Source organism: Moschus berezovskii, chromosome 8 (assembly GCF_049115385.1).
Source record: "Moschus berezovskii isolate FMDL1 chromosome 8, NW_MosBer_1.0, whole genome shotgun sequence".
NCBI lineage: Eukaryota > Metazoa > Chordata > Mammalia > Artiodactyla > Moschidae > Moschus > Moschus berezovskii.
This window is the reverse complement of record NC_142467.1, coordinates 70,399,830-70,423,216: the sequence shown is the minus strand read 5'-3', so window position 1 is coordinate 70,423,216 and position 23,387 is coordinate 70,399,830. Positions and strand designations below refer to the sequence as shown.

Sequence of the window (23,387 nt, the reverse complement as noted above, 5' to 3'; positions counted from 1 at the left end):
TTTTCCAATGAGTTGTCTCTGTGCATCAGGTGGTCATAGTATTGGAGTTTCAGTTTCAGCTTTATTACCTCTAATGATTATAAAGGGTTGATTTCCTTTAGGATTGACTAGTTTGATCTCCTTGCAGTTCAAAGGCCTCTCAGGAATCTTCTCCAACACCACAATTCAAAAGCATCATTTCTATGATGCTTATCCTTCTTTAGGGTACAAGTCTCACATCCATACATGACTAGCAGAAAAACCACAGCTTTGACTATATGGACCTTTGTTAGCAAAGGGATATCTCTGTTTTTTGACATGTTGTCTAGGTTTGTCATAGATTTCCTTCCAAGAAGCAAGTGTCTTTTAATTTCATCCTGCAATCATCACTGTCCGCGTTGGTTCTGGAGCCCAGGAAACAAGTCTGTCACTGTTTCCATTTATTCCCCATTTTTTGCCATGAAGTGATGGGATCAGATGCCATGATCTTGGTTTTTTTGAATGTTGAGTTTTATGCCAGCTCTTTAAGACACAGATGTGTAGAATAGTCTTTTGGACTCTGTGGGAGAGGGTGAGGGTGGGATGATTTGGGAGAGTGACACTGAAACATGTATATTATCATATGTGAAACGAATCGCCAGTCCAGGTTCGATGCATGATACAGGATGCTCGGGACTGGTGTACTGGGATGAAACAGAGGGATGGGATGGGGAGGGAGGTGGGAGGGGATTTCAAGATGGGGGACAAATGTACACCCGGGGCAGATTCATGTCAATGTATGGCAAAACCAATACAATAATGTAAAGTAATTAGCCTCCAATTAAAATTTTAATAAAAAACAGTCCCTTTAGTACCTCTTCATTTCTGCCATTAGAGTGGTATCATCTACATATCTGAGGTTGTTGACATTTCTCCCAATGATCTTGATTCTAGCTTATAATTCATTCAGCCTAGCATTTTGTATGATGTATTCTATATAGAAGTTAAATAAGCTGGGTGATATTCTAACTATTGCTGTTAATCCACATACAGGTTTCTTTCTAGGAGATGGGTAAGGAGGTCTGGTATTCCCATTTCTTCAAGAATTTTCCATAATTTGTTGTGATCCACACAAAGGCTTTAAAGTAGTCAATGAGGCAGAAGTAGATTTTTTTTTATTGGAAGCTAATTATTTTACAATATTATATTGGTTGGTTTTGCCATACATTGACATGAATCTGCCCCGGGTTTTGTTTTGTTTGCTTCTGGAATTCCTTTGCTTTCTCCATGATTCAACAAATGTTGGCAATTTGATCTCTGATTCCTCTGCCTTTTCTAAACCCTGCTTTTACATCTGGAATCCATGGTTCACATACTTGAAGAATTTTGAGTTTTACCTTGCTAGCATGTGAAATGAGGGCAATTGTATGGTAGCATGTACATTCTTTGACAACGTCCTCCCTTGGAACTGGAATGAAAACTGACCCTTTCTAGTCCTATGGCCATGGCTGTTTTCTAAATTTGCTGACATATTCAGTACAGCACTTTCACAGCATCATCTTTTACTATTTGAAATCACTCAGCTGGAATTCCATCACCTTCACTAGCTTTGCTTGTAGTAATGCTTCCTAAGACCCACTTGACTTCACACTATAGGATGTCTGGCTCTAGATGAGTGACCACACCTTCATAGTTATCCAGTTAATTAAGAAGTGTTCTGTATAGTTCTGTGTATCCTTTCCAACCCTTCTTAATCTCTTATGCTTTTATTAGTTCCTCGTTTCTTTTATTGTGCCCATCTTTGAGTGAATTTTCCCTTGGTTATCTCTAATTTTCTTGAAGAGATCTCTAGTCTTTCCCATTCTATTGTTTTCCTCTATTTCTTTGCATTGTTCACTTAAGAAGACTTTCTTATCTCTCCTTGCTTTTCTTGACAACTTTGCATTCAGTTGGATATATCATTTCCTTTCTCCCTTGCCCTCTGCTTCTCTTCTTTCTTCAGCTATTTGTAAAGTCTCCTCAGACAACCACTTTTCAACCTTACATTTCTTTTTCTTCAAGAAGACTTTGATCATTGGCTTCTATACAATGTTATGAACCTCTGTCCCTCATTCTTCAGGCACTCTGTTTGCCAGATCTAATCCTTTAAATCTATTTGTCACCTCCATATTATAATCATAAGGGATTTGATTCAGGTCATCCTTGAATGGCCTAGTGGTTTTCCCTACTTTCTTCAATTTAAGCCTGAATTTTACAATAAAGAGCTCATAATCTGAGCCATAATTGGCTTCAGGTCCTGTTTTTGTTTTTGTTTTTGTTTTTTTTTTGCCTTTGTGGAGCTTCTCCATCTTCAGCTGCAAATAATATAATCAGTCTGATTTCAGTATTGATCATCTAGTGATACCCATGTGTATCCTGTGTTGTTGGATAAAGGTGTTTGCTATGATCAGTGTGTGTTCTTGACAAAACTCTGTCAGCTTTTGCTCTGTTCCATTTTGTACTCCAAGGCCAAACTCCCCTATGATGAAAAGGACATCTATTTTTCTGATGTTTGTTCTAGAAGATCTTATAGGTCTTCAGAGAACTGGTCAACTTAAGTTTCTTTGGCTTTAGTGATTGGGACATAGACTTGGATTAATGTGATACTAAATTATTTGCCTTGGAAATGAACCAAAATCATTCTGTTCTTTTTGAGATTGCACCCAAGTACTGCATTTCAGACTCTTTTGTTGACTATGAGGGCTACTCCATTTCTTCTAAGAGATTCTTGCCCACAGTAGTAGATATACTGTTCATCTCTACTAAATTTGCCCATTTGTGTCCATTTTAGTTCACTGATTCTTAATATGTTGATATTCACTTTTGATATCTCCTGCTAGACCATGTCCAACTTATCTTGATTTATGGTCCTAACATTCCAGGTTCCTATACAATATCGTTCTTTACACCATCAAACTTTACTTTCACCACTGGACACATCCACCACTGAGCATTGGTTCTGTTTTGGCCAAGTCCCTTCATTCTTTCTGGAGCTATTCTCTGCTCCTCCCCAGTAACATATTGGACCCTTTCTCAGCTAGGGGCTTATCGTCCAGTGTCTTATCTTTTTGCCTTTTCATACAGCTCATGGGGTTCTTAGGGCAAGAATGCTGAAGTGGTTTGCCATTCCTTCCTCCATTAAACCAAGTCTTGTCAAAACTCTCTCCTATGACCCATTTATCTTTGGTGGCCTGTACAGAATGTCTCATAGCCTTCATATAATGTCTTGCTATATTTTTAATATCCATGTCTATATCTATAGACACCCAGTATCTTTTTGCATATTTTGCTCTTTTCTTTCAGAAGTCTTTTTTTTGAAATTCTTCCCTGTCAATAGATGAGGCCACAGTATTAGTTTTCAGTTTTAATAAGGTACAAAATTCCATCCATGTTTGAAAACTTAATAGTTATATTAATGCTCAGACCCATATGTTTATTTGAAAATATGATCAAATATTGCTACTATATTAATAGAAATTAGATAATATTTTTTTCTAATATGAATTTTATTACTATTTCCAAATTTATCTCCAAAATAGTTGTAAAAATTTATATTTTCCACAGGAACATATTTGAGTTTCCATTGCTCTCTATTCTTATCAAAATTAGATTTTGATAAACTTAAAATCTGTTCAATCCATGATTGAAATATTATTGCCAGATAAAAATAAGATGTACCCAATTAAATTAGAATATCAGATAACTATTATTATTATTAAAATAGGCATGTCTCATGTGATAATTGGAGCACATATACTAAGGATATTATTTGTTATTCTGATATACAAATTTTTTGCGTCCTGCGTTTTTATTTGCTCAATCTGGCAGTCTAACAATCTTGCATCTGGATGTTAGCTGCATAAGACCTACATTCGCTCTCTGTCTCTGTTTTTCTCTGCTATAGCATTAGAACCTAAGCATATCTTTTACTCTAAGGCTATGGTTTTTCCCGTGGTCATGTATGGATGTGAGAGTTGGACTGTGAAGAAAGCTGATCGCCGAAGAATTGATGCTTTTGAACTTGTGGTGTTGGAGAAGACTCTTGAGAGTCCCTTGGACTGCAAGGAGATCCAACCAGTCCATTCTAAAGGAGATCAATCCTGTGTTCATTGGAAGGATGGATGCTAAAGCTGAAACTGCAATACTTTGGCCACCTCATGCGACGAGTTGACTCACTGGAAAAGACTCTGATGCTGGGAAAGGTTGGGGGCGGGAGGAGAAGGGGACGACCGAGAATGAGATGGCTGGATGGCATCACCGACTCTGTGGACATGAGTTTGAGTGAACTCCGGGAGTTGGTGATGGACAGGGAAGCCTGGCGTGCTGTGATTCACGGGGTCGCGGAGAGTCAGACATGACTGAGCTACTGAAATGAACTGAGCTGAACTGAAATGAAATTTTATAACATTTTAAATAATTGTACTTTTGTTATTCCACTTTATTTGCTAGATAAGAAATAAAATGGTTTATTATACTGATTTATATCTAGCAACACTACTAAATATGTGACCAAATTAGATGTTAGGCCCCCCTTCCAGGGCACTAACCAAACCTAAGCCCTCTTTGACTTTGTCAGGGAATTCTTTCCCACTCAGGTTCATGCTGCCAATAATGAAACTGAGTTTGGTGTAAGTAAGACAGGCTTTTATTCGAGGATCACAGAATGGAGAAGGAAAGTTCATGTCCATAAAACACCTTGTCCTTGAAGGGAGTAGAGTAAGAGAATTATAAGAGTTAAAAGGCAGACAGGTAATAGGACTCTAGGAAAGGGGGAGAAAGTGTTCAGGGGCAGTTGAGGCATGTGTGGTTTTTCATCTTACTGTGCACACAGCACAAACTGTGCATCAGTTCAGTTCAGTCGCTCAGTCATGTCTGACTCTTTGCGACCCCATGAATCACAGCATGCCAGGCCTCCCTGTCCATCACCAACTCCCGGAGTTCACCCAAACTCTGTGCATAGCAGAGTGCAAATTCCCTATTGGTGCAAAGATCTTAGCATAATAAAGCAAAAATAACTTTCAGACACTTCCAGTTTTCATCTGCATAGCTGCATTTCTGAGGTCATATCAGAGCTAGTTTGAGGTGACTGACCACTGTTTATCTCTCAAGGCATATATCTCTCAAAGTATAGCCACAAATCATCTTTTCCAAACATGAGGTACTTTTGAAACCATCAAATGAATCAGAGCAAGTTTGCTTCACATCTCAGGGGTTGATACAGAAAAACAGAAGTAAATCAAATCAAGGAAACCATGACCTTTAACCTATTTGCCTGCCACCTTGGAGCTAACATTTTCAGTCTGATTTACTCATAGGCCTTTGTAACATACTATTGATAAAACACAGCTGGAGCATATGGTTAAAAATAGTTTCTGTGCCTGAAGCCTGGAATGAATAGGATGGGTGACAAATTTAGCTAAAAATTCTATCATATTTAGCACTAAATGTTCACATATTACTGAAATTTTAAAACCAAGTCAACTGATAATTTTCCAATATCTAATAAAGAAAATGTAAAACTGACTCTTTAAGTATGAGCAGTCATTTCAATTTTATCATAAAAGAACTATTTTTTCATATGATGAAAATACACTTACAGGTGTTTAAAACTTATTTGTAATGTAATACAAAACAAAAATTTCTTTTCAGAACCATTTGAGAGTTTGAACTATCACTCTAAAAATTTAACAGTTTCCTTACAATCAAGAACATTATTCTACATAACCGAATAAAATTTCTCAAATCATGAAATTTGTTTTAATGCATGAGGATTATATGGTAGTCTGCATCAATATGCATTTAAATGTTGCCACACATCTCAATAATGCATTTTATATAGCAAAATAATCAAAGTCAAATAAATAATGAAATCTCCCTTCTTTGACTTACTTCTTCAGTGTTCTTTACTTAAGAAAAGTTTATGGGCTTTTGTGATTTGTGACATGTATGTTTTTAATTTGTTTTAATTGTGGTAAAAAACACAAAACATGAAATGAACATATTAAGTATTTTAAGTGTATACTTTAGCAGCATTAAGCACATGTACATCATTGTGAACTCAATCTCCATAATACTTTTCGTCATATAAAATTGAAACTCTATACTCATTGAACAATAATTCACCATTTATCCCCCAGACTCTGTCAAGCAACATTCCACTTTTTGCCCTATGAATTTGATTATTCTTGAAAGCTCAAAAAAGTAAAATCAGACAATATTTACCTTTTCTGACTTGCTTGTTAAATTTTGAATAATGTCCTCAAAGTTCATCCATGAGGTAACATTCTACTGATGATGCATACTTACTTGGAATTGCTTTTTAAATATTGCAAGCAATGCTGCTGTGAAAATAGGTTTACAAATACCTTTTCAAGTCTTTGCTTTTAATTATTTTGGGTATATACCCTGAGGTACAGTTGTTAGGTTGAATAGTATCTTTTTTTTTTTAATTTGAAGATGCATTGTTGCTCATATTTGCTGCAAAATTATACATTCACATAATTCAAAAGGTTTTCCATTTCACCAAATTCTGGCCAATATTTTTGTTGTTGTTGTTGGTTTGTTTTTGTTTGCTTGTTCTTTGATAATCATTTTCATAATGGGTGTGACATGGAATCTCACTGTGTCTGTGATTTGCATTTTCCTAATGACTCACTGGAAAAGACTCTGATGCTGGGAGGGATTGGGGGCAGGAAGAGAAGGGGAGGACAGAGAATGAGATGGCTGGATGGCATCACCGACTCAATGGACATGAGTTTGAGTGAACTCCGGGAGTTGGTGATGGACAGGGAGGACTGGCATTCTGTGATTCATGGGGTCACAAAGAGTCGGACACGACTGAGCAATTGAACTGAACTGAACTGAATGACTAGTATATTGGGTATCTTGTCACTGCCTTATTGGTCATTTGTATATCTTCTTTGGAGAAACATCCATTCACATCCTTTGCCCATTTTTTATCAGTTTACTGAGTTGTAGAATTTTTAAAATACATTCCGGATATTAAGTCCATATCAAATGGATGGTTTCTAAATATTTTTTTTAATTTCATATATAGAGTTTCCACAATGATGATTGTGTTCTTTGGAGCACAAGAGTTTTAATTTTGGATGGAGTCCAATTTACCTATATTTATTTTGTTGAATCTTTTTTGACAAATTATCAAATAATGAGTGACCCAGTGAAACACCAGACACTCCAGCCTCTGATCCCAGGTCTCTCCCTCTCTACCAACAAACCCACTGTGTGGCCCTCTGACATGCAATGTAACATCTGAAAGAAAACATGCCTTTGTATAATTAAAGTCAAGGGACTGAATTTTCCGTGGAGGTAAAGTATTTAAGGTCCATGACACCATATGATGGCTCAGTCTTTGAAAATGTGGTTCCTTTGGACCATCTGAGTAGCTGCTGCTAAATGTTTCTAGAAGAGACAGAAGGAAAGCCTGCAAAAGAATCAGAGTCAAAGAGTGATTATCACTTTCCAGTTTAGAGATTCTAGGATTTATTAGGTGACTCACTACCTGTAAGAATACATATAAAATGAACTCTTTTCTGAGACTCTGTTACCTTCCCTATTGACCTTAAATGCTTTCCATGAAAAAATGAAGTAGCAAATGTGTGTGAAAAAAATCTTGACACTCAATAGATAATACAAATATAAATTTTCTCATCTTGATTATTAAAATTTGATGTATATTTATATGTTTAGCATACTGTATACAGTTTTATACAATATTATGGAAGTATTATCATTTCCTTTCACACCCTGATCGCTCTTTCTCCTTCATACTAAAAATAAGAGAGAAAAGAGAATTGTTCTTAATAAATTATCTTTCATTTATTAGACATATTTATTGGATAAATATAATATGTTATACATATATATCTTCCAATTGTTAGAGACACACCTCAAAAGGCTTCATGAAATAATCATAAACCATACCTTTTCAATATACTGCTTTGAAAGAGACTCACGGATGTTTAAATATGAAAAATTCCCTAGACACCACATAGTACAACTTTTCAATTTACAAATTATTGGAGAAACTGATGTGAAACAGAAGAGAATCCCATTTCCTTGTTTATGTTCCAAATATCTCACAAAACATACCAGTTAGTAAAATTCTTAGAATCAGTGCCATCAAAGCAAAGAAAAGAAGAATTCAGTGAAGTTTGATTTGTGAAACTGGACCATCTGTGAGGCTTCCCTGGTGTCTCAGATGGTAAAGAATCTGCCTGCAATGTGGGAGACCTGGGGTCTATCCCTGGGTCAAGAAGATTCCCTAAAGAAAGGAATGGCTACACACTCCAGTATTCTTGCCTAGAGATTTCTATGGAGAGAAGAGCTTGGTGGGTTACAGCCCATGGGGTCCCAGAGTGGGACGTGACTGAGCACTTTCACTTTCACTTTCACTGTCTGTGAAACTCTTGTTAAGATGTGGAAATATGGAATATTTTGAAGTGCATGAATGGAAATCTTCAGTTTGGCAATATCATAAAGTCTAGAGAAAGCCTGACTCCAGTGTAGTTGTGCATTCTTCCAGAGCCCTATACGTTTCAGGGTCCATGATTTATGCTGTCTTTTCTTCTTCCATATCCATTTATTTCAGAGTATCTAATCATCAAAGACTTTGAGCCATCAGCCTTGTTTATCTCTTTTCCTTTATGGTATCAGCTCTTTTTTTTAACCATTCATTTCCTCATATGCCACTAAAAGTCTTCCATACATTTAATTTTTCTCTCATTAAGTCACTTCTATTCTTGAAAGTGTGTGTGTGTGTTTCACGTCTCTGGGTCTTATTCTTCAATTTCCATTACAATTGGCATGAAAGAATATAGAAGTATGAAAAGTATGGAAGTATCTTAGATGTCAGAATTTTCCAATTTCACATCTAATTGTAACACTGAATCCAAATTTTAAATTAAGAGAATAAAGAAGTTGGCAGCTCTTTATGTTGACTACCTTGGGAATAAGACTATATTTATTTATTTATAGAGTTATTAAACTTTTGATATATACTTTGTTGCAAAAAATGTGGGTTCTCTCAACACATCAGTTCAGTTCAGTTCAGTTCAGTTCAGTCGCTCAGTCGTGTCCGACTCTCCACGACCCCATGAATCACAGCACGCCAGGCCTCCCTGTCCATCACCAACTCCCGGAGTTCACTCAAACCCATGTCCACAGAGTCGGTGATGCCATCCAGCCATCTCATTCTCCGTCGTCCCCTTCTCCTCCCGCCCCCAACCTTTCCCAGCATCAGAGTCTTTTCCAGTGAGTCAACTCGTCGCATGAGGTGGCCAAAGTATTGCAGTTTCAGCTTTAGCTCTCAACACATAGTCATTATTTAAAAAGATGAAAATACCCAACAACACTTATACAAAGAAAGGAATTTGTGACCTAAGGAATTATTACCCAATTGCAAAATTCAGCATATCTGATTCCGTAAGGCTGTCTACTATGCTCAAATGTTAGAACAAGGAATGAATTTTTTTTTTAATACTGACATAACATTTTAATTCCATTAAAATAAATAAAATCATGGCATTTTTGTGTGCTGTTAACAGCAAAAATATCTCTGAGGATATTTCTACTGCCCAGCTCCTCTGTTCACGGGATTTCCTAGGCAAGAATACTGGAGTGGGTTGCCATTTCCTTCTCCAGGGGATCTTCCCTACCCAGAAATTGAACTCCAGTCTGCTGCATTGTAGGCAGATTCTTTACCAACTGAACCACTAGGCAAGCCCCTTAAGTATAATTAATGAAAATTAATTTTGGATATCAATACATAAACAGGATATTTGCTAGGGAAAATTTTTGCAGCAAAATTATTTTGAAGAAATGTTCCCATCCTACATAAAATGTTGTAGAGGCATAAGACTTATATCATTAAAAATAGTTCATACAACAATTTTCAGGAAACTGCTATATCCTTGGAAATACACATTATTTGGTTTGATGTACACAGGGCTACAGTCTATGGGGTCTCAAAGAGTCAGAGACACGAATGAGGAATTGAGCACTTATGCACAATAGTCAATTAGGCTGTGGATTTTAAATAGAAAAAGCTTAATGTATCTCCATTTTTCATAGAAGTGTTAGAGAAAAAAAGTAGATAATTGGGTTTTTTTACAATTTAATAAAATTCTACAGAACATATTTGAAAAACACTGCTTGTTTAGATTTTTTTTTGATGAAATGAAAGATAAATGCTTCACACAAATATAAACATTCACAATGGTAAACAATGTAGGGCCAGTGGATCAGTGGATATTCAATATCAAAAAGAGTGATATGAGTGAGACAAAACCTAGATTTTGTTTAAAGCTGAGTTAAAAATAAGATGATGAGACATTAAGGAAAAATAGATTATATCAAGAAGAAATAAAAACATAATGGGAGTTTTGATGAATTAAGAAGTCTCTGAGGCTTAGTCTGAGATGGAAAAGTTAAAATGTACATTACTAAACCCTTCTCTGAATTAGATATATAGATTCCCCTTTGAGGATAATAACATTGATCTGGACTTCCCAGGAGGCAGAGTGATAAAGAATCTGCTGATAATGCAGGAGTTGTAAGAGATGCTGGTTCAATCACTGCATCAGAAAGATTCCCCCAGAGTAGGAAATGGCAACCACTCCAGTATTCTTGTCTGGAAAATTCCATGGACAGGGGAACCTGGTGGGCTACAGTTCATGGAGTCACAAAAAGTTGGGCAGGACTAAGTAACTGAGCACAATGTTGTTCCAATGCAATGTTTCACTGGGATGGTACCATACACAAGAAGCTGGTTAAATGGTAGGAATAATCAAGAGAAGAGGAATTCTGTAGTTAGGAGAACACAAAGTGGAGACATGTTAAGACAAAAAATACAACTGTCAATAAAGAATACTACGTGATCAAGGATATTTCATAAAATTTAGCAACAGACGCTTGTAATTATTTTTCTCCTAGATTCTCTATTGACTGTGTACCTTTGAGTTAGTTAATAATATACATTTTTATTTTCTGGGAAATAGGGGAAATAGTTATTGAAGTTGTTATTTGGGAAGTCTGGCTGAGAAAATGACTAGAAAACAATGGACCAAATCACAAAACTTATTGTGACCAAACAGGAGGTAACTGAAGGTTGATGAGAAGTTTTATACGTGCATACAATACAGTGTGCACTTGAGTACATTGACCTAGTATGCATTTGAAAACTAATAAACAAGTTTCTACCCATTCTGGATCTTGCAGATAACACAAATTATCTGGGATGTTTTGGAGAAACCAGACCCTCAACTTGGACTTCATCCTGTTAGGAATCTTTGATTATAGACCCACACACTTCTTCTTCTTCTCTCTGGTCTTGGGCATCTTCACGCTGGCCTTTATGGGAAACACTCTCATGTTCCTCCTTATCTACCTGGACACTCAGCTCCACAACCCTATGTATTTGCTCTTTAGCCAATTGTCCCTAATGGACCTCATGCTCATCTCTACTACTGTACCCAAGATGGCCTTCAACTACTTGTCTGGCAGGAAATCCATCTCTCTAGCAAGTTGTGGATATTCTCCTATGTTTCCCTACTTGGAGCTGAATGCTTCCTGTTGGCTGTCATGGCCTATGATCGCTATGTGGCTATATGCCACCCTCTTCGATATACCATCCTGATGAATCAGAAACGCTGTGTCTTCATGACTGTTGCTTCCTGAATCTTGGGCTCTCTTGGTGGGATCATTGTGCTTGTAGCAGCCCTCTCATTCCCTTATTGCAGCTCCCTGGAAATTCATCACTTTTTCTGTAATGTTGCTGCCCTTTTACCTCTATCTTGCACAGACACCTCTGCATTTGAAAATTTGCTTTTTATCTGTTGTGTGGTGATGCTGGTCTTACCAGTCTCTGTGATTATTGGTTCCTATTCATGAGTTCTTCAAGCTGTCATCAGCATGGATTCCAAGGAAAGTTGCCACAAAGCCTTCACCATCTGCTCCTCTTGCCTGTCTGTGGTTGGACTCTACTATGGAGCTGCCATGTTTATGTACATGGGACCAGCTTCTAATCACACACCGGACCAGGACAAGGTGGTATCAGCCTTTTATACCATCCTCACCCCCATGCTGAACCCTCTCATCTACAGTCTTCGAAACAAAGAGGTATCTAAAGGATTTCAGAAACTGTTGAGGAAAGGAAAATTAATTTTATACAGCATCTTTGAGTGCCCACTGTGATCAATACTCCTTCCCAGAAACTTGAGTCCCCCTTGCATCATCTTATTCTTCCTGGTATATTATTCTCTCACTTTTATTTCCAATTTAAAATACCTTCATTATAGTTTATATAAACATCACAGGTATAGAAGACAGTTTAGATAACAGCATAGGCAGTTTCACTGCTGTGAATTTCTTTTATACCACTAGTTGTTAGACATGAGTACCTGATTTTAGGATGCCTGTCTTTTAACTCAGGTGTAAGTCTGATGATTTTGTTTTATCCAAGACAAAAGGTTGAACTCGAACCACTTAAATCTCTATTTAACAAATACTTACCTTAAATGAACTTGTCTACATTTTAGCCCTATTTTAACCCATGTTTTGACTTTTATTCCTGACTCTTCCCTACTTAATTACAAAGAATTTAGAAATTGATAGTTAACATTGACAGTTCTGTCAAAAAAGTCACATGTCTAGATAAACTAACAGAGACATATACATTTTTTTTGCCTTTAAATCAAAAGTGAATATTTTAATGAATCCACATAAAATATCTATTTGTTTAAGCTGCACAACCTTCACCTTTATTGTAATTCACTCTATTCATCACTCAACCTTGTATTGATAACTAGAATCTATTTGAAGATATTAGAAAACTAACAGTTTCCAGAATTGCTAATCATGATTTTCCACACAGCTGTAAAAAAATATTTCCTATAAATGATGCCACAAAACTGAAAATTTTTTTCTTAGAGTAAACTTATGGTCTCTGAATGCCCATAACAGCTGTTTTAATGTTCTGTTGTTTCCAGTGGTCATGTATGGATGTGAGAGTTGGACTGTGAAGAAAGCTGATCGCCAAAGAATTGATGCTTTTGAAATGGTGTGCTGGAGAAGACCCTTAAGAGTCCCTTGGACTGCAAGGAGATCCAACCAGTCCATTCTACAGGATATCAGTCCTGGGTGTTCATTGGAAGGACTGATGCTAAGGCTGAAACTCCAATACTTTGGCCACCTCATGCGACGAGTTGACTCACTGGAAAAGAGTCTGATGCTGGGAGGGAACTCAATGGACACGAGTTTGAGTGAACTCCGGGAGTTGGTGATGGACAGGGAGGCCTGGCATGCTGTGATTCATGGGGTCGCGGAGAGTCGGACACGACTGAGCGGCTGAACTGAACTGAACTGAACTGAATCAGCATCTGCAGTGATTTTGGAGCCCCCAAAAATAAAGTCTGACACTGTTTCCACTGTTTTCCCATCTATTTCCCATGAAGTGATGGGACCAGATGCCATGATCTTCGTTATCTGAATGTTGAGCTTCAAGCCGAACTTTTCACTCTCCTCTTTCCCTTTCATCAAGAGGCCTTTGAATTTCAACACAGTCCAACTCTCACATCCATACATGACCACGGGAAAAACCATAGACTTGACTAGACGGACCTTTGTTGGCAAAGTAATGTCTCTGCTTTTTAATATATTATCAAGGTTGATCATAACTTTCCTTCCAAGGAGTAAGCGTCTTTTAATTTCATGGCTGCAATCAGCCATGAAATTAAAAGACGCTTACTCCTTGGAAGGAAAGTTATGACAAACCTAGACAGCATATTAGAAAGCAGAGACATTACTTTGTCAACCAAGGTCCGTCTAGTCAAGGCAATGGTTTTTCCCGTGTTCATGTATGGATGTGAGAGTTGGACTGTGAAGAAAGCTGATCGCCGAAGAATTGATGCTTTTGAACTGTGGTGTTGGAGAAGACTCTTGAGAGTCCCTTGTACTGCAAGGAGATCCAACCAGTCCATTCTACAGGAGATCAATCCTGGGTGTTCATTGGAAGGACTGATGCTAAGGCTGAAACTCCAATACTTTGGCCACCTCATGTGATGAGTTGACTCACTGGAAAAGAGTCTGATGCTAGGAGGGATTGGGGGCAGGAGGAGATGGGGACGACAGAGTATGAGATGGCTGGATGGCATCACCGACTCAATGGACACGAGTTTGAGTGAACTCCGGGAATTGGTGGTAGACAGGGAGGCCTGGCATGTTGTGATTCATGGAGTTGCAGAGTCGGACACGACTGAGCGACTGAACTGAACTGAACTGAACTGCAATCCAATCTTTATTATACAATTTATTATTGTTCTATAAATGTTTTTTAAAAACTAAAATTAGACTTTATATTTAGGTTGTAATATGTTGCCTCTCTTTTTAGAAAAATGACAATTTTTGAAATATGCAGAATATTCTAAAAAAAATGTTATTCTCAGAATTTTTTAAATTAAAATTCACACTCAATGAAATTCAACACTTTAAAGTTCAGAGTTCAGTTATTTTTCAGTAGATTCAAAGATAAGTGCAAGCATTATCATTATTTAATTCCAAAAGAACCCCCCAAATTATGCTCATACCTATTATAACCATTAACATTCATTCTTCATTCCCTTCTCCCCCAACTGCAGGCAATCACTATTCTTTGTCTCTGTGGCTTTTTTAGGATGTAGCATATAAACGAAATCTGCAAATGTGGTACTATTTCATGACTAGTTTTTTCTCTCACTTACCATAATGTTTTCAAGGTTCATGTTGAAGCACATATCAGTTCTTCATTACTTTATGTGAATAATATTCTACTTAAGGTTATACCACACTTTGCTTATCCAATCAACAATTGATAGACATTTCAGAACTTCACTCATTGCCCAGTGGTTTAGACTTCACACTTCCAGTGCAGGGGGACACAGGTATAATTCCTGGTCTGGGACCTAAGATCCCATATACTGCATGGCACAGCTTGAAAGCAAAACTTAAGGGAAAAAAAAAGATAGATGAATACTATAATGAATACTACTCTTATTAACACTCACATACACCTTTTTGTTTGGACATACGTTTCCGGTAAGTAGAATTATTTAGCCATATTTTTAACTCTTTGCAGAACTGCCAAATTGTTTTCCATGATGGCTACAAAATTTTACATTTTCACCATCAATATATGGGGCTTTCAATTCCCCCACATTCTTGTCAACTCATTACTTTCCACTTTTTAGAGACCATAGTGATTCTAGTATGTCTAAAGTTGTATTTCATTGTTTTTTGATTTGCGTTTCCCAAATTACTAATTATATTGAACATCTTTTCATGTCCTTATTGTCATTTGAATATCTTCTTTGAATAAATATCTATGTAGTTCCTTTGCCCATTTAAAATTGAAGGAGTCCTCAGGCTTAGAAAAGAAGATAAAGACCTCAAAGGCCTTTGCCCTCGGGCCAGGAAAAAGAAAATAATGAACTCAAGGGTCCTTGCTGAACCACCTGCCTTCAGGGATAACAAAACTGAACTTTAAGCCTCACCCCAATACTCCGGACAGAATGAATCACTTTCCATCCCCTGCCTGGACCTTTCCACCCCCTGCTCAGCAGCAATTTTCATCTCAGCTAAAGAATACGGAAAATGCCCACCTGACTAAAAACCTGCCTTATCACTTTTGAAAACCTTCCCTTAAATATGAAGCCTCCCTGATCCCTCGCATGCTCAGCCCGGTCATTAGACCAACTGTCACCCCTCTTTGCCTGAATAAAAGGTAACCTGTCTCCGTTGAGGTCATCTTCCTTTCTTCTTTGCCTCATCTCAAACTATTCCTTACAAAATTGGGTTATAAATGTATTTTTGTTGTTGAGTTTTTAGGTTTCTTTTATATTCTGGATAATAGACTCTTATCAGATATACTTTGAAAATATTTTCCCTTTCAGTGTGTTGTGTTTTCACTCTGTTAATAACATCCTTAGAATTAGAATTTATAAATTTGTTTTATATTGATGTAGTCCAAATTATTTAACATTTTAATGCTTAAGATTTTTGAATAATTTCTGGAAAATCATCATTTAATACAAAGTCAAAAGATCAATGTTTCCCTCTTGAGTTTTATAGTTTTAGTTCTTATATCTATGTCATTGGTACCTTTGAAGTAATTTTTTGTGTATGGTGTGAGACAGGGTCAACTTTATTATTTCGCTTTGCTATATCCAGTTGTCACAGCACCATTTATTGAAGAGACACTGCTTTCTCCATTATTATTATTATTTAGTATGTCTGTAGAAAATCAGTTGACCATAGATGGATATAATTACTCTTGAACTCTTAATTCTGTTTCATGCATCTACATATTTATTCTTTTGTTATTGCTGTACTGCCTTGATTACCATAGTTTCAATGTAAATAAAAACTCAGAAAGTGTTGTTAGGCAGTTAGAATAGGAAAAAGGAGTCCAGAATGGTGGTGGCATTCCCTTTCTTATTTTGACAAGGAAGGGAAAAGCCCATGAAAATAGAAAAAAGGAAGGTCCGAGGACCAGAGTAGGGATCTCAGGTAGAACAAACAGCACTTCTGGCCAGTCCAATTTACATATGCCAGGCCCAAGGGGGAGGAAAAAACACATACATAATAAGAGGAGCCAAAGGGCCAGGGGTCTCTCTCTCATGCTCGCTCTCTCTCTCTTCTCTTCGTGTCTTTTGTGTTGGCAGCCCTCATGCCTCGAGGATGTATTTTCCTTTAATTTCTAAATAAAACTGAGCTGTAATACAGAGCTGTAACACTGTCCGAGAGCTGTGACGCGCCAAGGACTTTAATGTCCATCGCTTCAAATTTTTGTTTTGACGAGACAGAACTGAGGAAATTACATACTCCCCTGACAGTGTGAATTCTCTTTGCTCTTGGTAAAACTTGAGTAAGATATTCTAGGTATCTTGAAATACCATATAAAATTTAGGATTAGCTTGACAATTCTGAAAAAGAGCAGCTGGAACATTTTTATAGACATGGTATTGCATCTATAAATCAACTTGGGGGCTGTTTCCAACTTACCAATAATAAATCCTCCAATTGATTGACACAGAATATCTTTGAATTTCTTTCTCTTAGTGTTTCTTTTTCTCAAAATTTTGCAAGTGTAAAAATCTGTTATTTTGCTTAATTTATTAGTAAATATATTATTCTTTTTGATGGTATGACATATGAACTATTTACTTAATTTTATTTTCTTATTGTTCATTGCTAGTGTCACTCTATTACTTTTTTGACATTGAGGCAACTGTGCATTGTTTAAAATATTTTTCCTCTATATGATGATTTCTTATTTTCTTTTAATGGTCTTTCTATATTTTAGTGTTCATCTTTACAGAAATGATCTCATTTTGTTTATACAACTCGATATTAACTTTTCATTGTTTACTTCCAAATGTATGTTTTTACAGTTTGTGTTTATGGAATCACCAGACAAGCTCTCCTAGGGACTCTGTACTTAGGATAGCCTGAATTATCATGCTATTTTCTTTTGCAGACATATTTATGGTTCTTCTGAAAGACATACTTTGAAACATAATCCTCCATGAAATCCAGAACTATTTAGTTCATTCCCATCTCAAACTTTCCTTAATTTAATTTCGTTGCCTATGGCTTCCCAGGTGGTGCTAGTGATTGGGAACCTGCTTACCAATGCTGACTGAAGTGACTTAGGATACACACATGAAAACAAATATTAGACTTGAGTATTTCTTTCTCTCCCTGGATATTATATAGTCAGGAAAAATCTCTGCAGTCAGAGACTTGTCTTCACAACTCAGCCTTCTCACTAGATATGTAACCATGGGCAAATTAGCATATTCTCTCTACTTCAGTTTTTATGTCTGTTAAATGGGGGGAAAATTATAATAATGGGAAAATGGTGAGAATTATATGAGTGTATACTTTTGAGACACTCAGAACAGTCTCTTGCACATTAGTACTTTGCAAGAATCGGAGTTTTAAAATCATTATGAGGCCTAAAATGTACTGATATTTATGATTTTTAAGTGTGTACATTCATACACACAGATATTCACCTATATTCTAAGTAAGCTGTGCTGTGTGCTGTGCTGTCATGTCCAACTTTTTGTGACCCTATGGACTGTAGCCTGTCATGACTACATGAGAATTGGAAATATATATGAAAAATATGAAATTATGTTTCTATCATTTTGCTTTCACAAGGGATAAAGTAATTATTTTAAAGCAATTTACTGAAGAAGAAATTTGAATCACTAATAAACATATAAAACAGCTACTCACATCAGTAATGAAAATTCATATAATTATAAGAATGAGAAAACATTTCTTACAAATAGGTTTACAAACTTTTTTTTTTAATTAAGCAATAGAAAATGATTTTTGAGGTTGTGATGAAAGAAAATGCTATTTCTGTTTATGTAGCTAATGAGAATGTAAAATAGTCAAGCATTCTTGCATGTGAACCGGCAGTATTTTTGGAAATTCATATATTTTCCTTCTAAGGACCTTATTCCAATCCTACATTACTCCTGAGCAGAAACATCATTAACAAGATGGAGAGTGACTTAAAAATTGAAGTTAATATTAAAAGAGTGATAAATTCATGGAGAAATAATAGTTCAGAATTGGACATGAAAATAAGATAAAAGAAGAATATAATAAAATTTATAATTATCAAGCATTTGTTAGGATCTGGTATTGAGAAAAAAATATTGAGTGAAGATATATAGATGCAGTAATCATAATATTAATGAAAGATTAAGAGAACAAATCTGAAAATATTAGGAAATCAAATTATTTCATGGAGGAAACATTAACTAGTTATATAGTATCTGGAGACAGTGACAAGACAACCAGTACTAGAATCAAGAAAAGCTGACCACAAATGTCAAGTTTTCAAAAAAGGAATAAATTAAAATGATATTGACATCTCTAGTATAGGAATCTCAAGTCAAATAACTCCAAATCTCAAGCCAATTCACTCCACTTGTGAATCATCAATTTAAAAACAATAGTGAATTTTAATAGTTTTATTTAGAGATAATAAAGCTTGCAGCTCAATGAGTATTTACTCATTTTAAAATGAGGGATCCAAATGTTCTTTTGGAACTTATATAGTTAATAATGAAATAATTAGAAATTATGAAAGATTTTTAAAAAGAAGTGTGAATATAGAGTCATTAATATATGAATCAGTCAGAAAATACAGGTGATAAGAATTAAGGAATTTATATTATTAATCTAGAAAGTGACAAACTTTTATATTGATATTAAATATTAATAAGATTCACACTTTAAAGACAGAAAAGTATTTTTATATGAGGCCTTAGGAGAAAAAATGAGTGATCACATATATAACTGTAATTAAAGACAAGGGACTGTATAACCTGGAGGGATTACAAATAGAAATCTCAGATGACTTAGTAAAATTTTATTAAATAGCTTTTCTCTAGAAATTTAAGCATTTTTATCCAGCAAGTAGTACCATGTTTTCTTAGGAACATTTGAAAGTGATAGCTTATGATGAATGGTGTTGGATCTGTGATCTCCAAAGAAGATTTAACTTCAGGACCAAGGACCAGGCTTGATCACTCGAGAGCTTTTGTATAGCAGGGTTTTATTAAGGTATAAAAAGGGGACAGAGAAAACTTTTGACATAGGCATCAGAAAGGGGATGGAGAGATCCCCCTGCTAGTCTTTAGCAAGCTGTTTTATGTCTGTTAGAAAGCTATTAATCAGATAAGAGAGATACCTCAAGGCTCACAGTGTTTCACCAGGCCCATCTCCCACAATATGTATTTTTGAGAGAGGATGGCACAAGGTGTGTTATCCCCCAGCCATAGAACAATTGATATGAATACTGGTTTATTAAGCTATTATCAGCCCAAGGTTTGAGAAAAGAAAAAATTTAGTCTTAGGTGGAACCAGAGAAAGGAAAATTCCAAAGCAAATACATAGTTTCATTAACATAGCTTAAGAAAAACATTTCCACAGAGAAACCTCATTTTAACTTTGTATAGAGAAGGAAAAAAAAAAAATCTGGGACTAGTAGTTTGTTTCCTCCTGCTGCTTAAGGGAGAGATAAAAATTGTCTGATACTTGCAGCCTATTTCCTAAGTCTGGAGACCTCTGGCCTTCTTGCCTGTTACCTTTCAGAAGGTAAGTCTGTGGGAGATTATAAGTATTTCAAAATATCTCAGTTGTTATGGAGTACAGCAGGATGGACCTTATGACCAACCTAGATAGCATATTAAAAAGCAGAGACATTAGTTTGCCAACCAAGGTCCTTCTAGTCAAGGCTATGGTTTTTCCCCTGGTCATGTATGGATGTGAGAGTTGGACTGTGAAGAAAGCTGAGCACTGAAAAATTTATGTTTTTGAACTGTGGTGCTGGAGAAGACCCTTGAGAGTCCCTTGGACTGTATTGGGAGAGAGTGCCCGAGCAGAGAGCAGTAGGGTAAAGGAACCCAAGGCCAACTGCTCTGCCACATGGCTCACAGTCTCAGGTTTTATGGTGATGGGATTAGTTTCCAGGGTGTCTTTAGCGAATCATTCTGACTCAGAGTCCTTCCTGGTGGTGCACATCTTGTTCAGCCAAGTTGAATGCCAGCAAGAAGGATTCTGGGCTGGTTGGTAGTGGCTTATTAGTTCCATGATCTTTACCAGGACCTCCTGTTGTAAAACAACTCATGCAGATGGTTTCTACGGTGCCTGACCAGGCAATTTCAGTCAATGTGCTTCCCCTAACAGTAGTACAAAAGTCATAAAATAATGGATAATTATTCTGTGCTTTAAATCAGATTTTCTGTCACATAAAATGCACAATTTTAGTTAATTTGGCAGAAGCATATGAATTTTTTTTTTCCAAAGCCAAAAACCAAAATACCAGTTACTGCTCTTCATTACACCCAGAGGAGTGAAAACCCATGCACAGACATAGAAAGGAAGCCAATACCTTCAATAATGAAGTAAGAAGTAAGAGAAGAGAGAGAGAAAGAGAAAAAAAATAGATGTATAAACAGATATTAAAAAATACACTGCTGTGAAGCCAAAGAATCCCCTGAATGAATCTGGCTAAGGAAATTGAAAAGATAGAATAATCTAAAGTATGAGTAATCTCTCTTCCCTCCTATAGGATTTATTTAAAAATACTTATATAGTTATGCATATTAAACATATATATATATATATATATATAAACTATATCCCAGGTAATAGCCATACTTTGTAAACATGATCTCATTTAGTCTTAATAACACCCTACAATATAGAGATAAAAAATGTCAAATTTTACAGAGTAGAAAATAAAGCTTAGAGAAGTTTACTAAGATCACACAGATAAAATGATTTGTTCCAGGTGTTTGAACTGTGCTATTGCACTCTAGTCTGCCCTCTAGTCTGAAAAATGACCTGTACCAGGATATTTCATGGATACACCTTATCTTAATAGATGGAGTTAGCCATGGTCATATTGGTGAGAAATTTTGTCTACTAAAATTCACTATTATAAGCAACATGTACTATTAGCTAAACTTCTGATTAACAGTTTCTCAATTCCTTCTTTTCTCCTGGTATTTGATTAATCCTATCTCATTTCTAAACATACATGCTTTCTTCCACACTTTGGTAGAAAATTTTTTTATTAACATCATAGAGTGGTATGCTAAATTGCATAGAAAAACATAACAGAAAATCTCATTGACTTCCCAGCAATTCATGAGTTTTCAAATGGCTCATAATGACTCTTAACTTCTGAAGGGATAATCCACACTACATATCTGTTGGCTGGTTGCTGAAATTAGATTATATGCCTTTTGAGAAATCACTTGTATTTTAATTATGGAACAAATATGCCTGTTAACTATGTGATTTCTTTATCCAAATCACTCAAGCTAAAAATAAGTTTAATATTTGTTATCTACAAATTTTAAAAAAATGATTCTCTGATAAATAAATTTTTCTATATGTACTGCGCCTAGTTGCTTCAGTCATGTCCAGCTCTTTGTGACTTTGGACTGTAGCCTGCCAAGCTCCTCTATCCATGGGATTCCCTTGTCTACAAATTTAAAAATAATGATACTCAGAGAAATAAAATTTGCTATATATATATAGACATTATCATAATGGTGATCTAGGCTAAAAATCCTTGGCATTTCCATAACAAAATATTGGAGATTTCTCACATGCTGTATTCTCCACAGTGAATATATTCATCATGGCATCAGAGAATCATACTTTCAACTCTAACTTCATCTTGCTGGGAATCTTTGATCACAGTCCCACCCACATCTTCCTCTTCTCTCTGGTCTTGGGCATCTTCATAGTGGCCTTCATGGGAAACACTATCATGGTTCTCCTCATCTACCTGGATACTCAGCTCCACACTCCCATGTACTTGCTCCTCAGCCAACTATCCCTCATGGACCTCATGCTTATTTGTACCACTGTACCCAAGATGACTTTCAACTACTTGTCTGGAAAGAAGTCTATCTCCCTGGCTGGGTGTGGAACCCAGATATTCTTATATGTGTCTCTGCTTGGAGCTGAATGCTTCCTGTTGGCTGCAATGGCCTATGATCGGTATGTTGCCATTTGCCACCCATTACGATACTCAATTCTCATGAGCCAGAAAATCTGTTGTCTCATGGCTGTTTATTCTTGGGTTATTGGGTCTTTTGATGGCATAATTGTTATTGTGGTTGCATTGTCCTTCCCATATTGTGGTTCCCGGGAAATACCCCACTTTTTCTGTGATGTCCCTGCCCTTCTCACTCTTTCATGCACTAACACATTGTTATTTGAAAGGTTAATGTTTATTTGCTGTATAATTATGCTTCTTCTCCCTGTAGCAGTCATTATTGCTTCCTACATTCGTGTTATTATGGCTATCATTCGCATAGGATCTGGAGAGGGTCGCTGCAAAGCTTTTGCTACCTGTTCTTCCCACCTCATGGTCGTGGGAATGTATTATGGAGCTGCCATGTTCATATATATGCAGCCTGTGTCTGACCGATCCCCTACCCAGGACAAGATGGTATCAGCCTTCTACACTATCCTCACTCCCATGTTGAATCCCCTCATCTACAGCCTCCGAAACAAGGAAGTGGCCAGAGCATTCATGAAGGTGTTAGTGAAGGGCAAGTCTGGAGAACAAATTGCCTAATTAACCTTTTTTTTGAAGTTTTGTTTTATGGTTGAATTTATTTATTTAACCAATGTAATTTAGCACTCAATATTTACCCATCTTTTTACCAAAAAGTTTATAAACAAGCACACAAGCTTTAGAAAGTTAAAAGAAAAAAAAAAAAAAAACTGCAAGCTTGTTTGTTCCAATATTATATTTCTTTCATTATAGAAAATTCAAAGTATGACCA

The 23,387-nt window shown here is 36.3% G+C and overlaps 1 protein-coding gene and 1 pseudogene across 1 annotated transcript; both read left to right on the top strand.

Moving 5' to 3' along the window:
- The first annotated feature begins 11,254 nt into the window (after positions 1–11,254).
- Positions 11,255–12,210, top strand: LOC129558911 (olfactory receptor 2M4-like; annotated as a pseudogene).
- A 10,018-nt stretch (positions 12,211–22,228) lies between these two features.
- Positions 22,229–23,176, top strand: LOC129558912 (olfactory receptor 2M3-like). The gene has a single exon (XM_055430330.2). The coding sequence runs from the start codon at positions 22,229–22,231 to the stop codon at positions 23,174–23,176; it is 948 nt and encodes a 315-aa protein (XP_055286305.1).
- Positions 23,177–23,387: the final 211 nt, after the last annotated feature.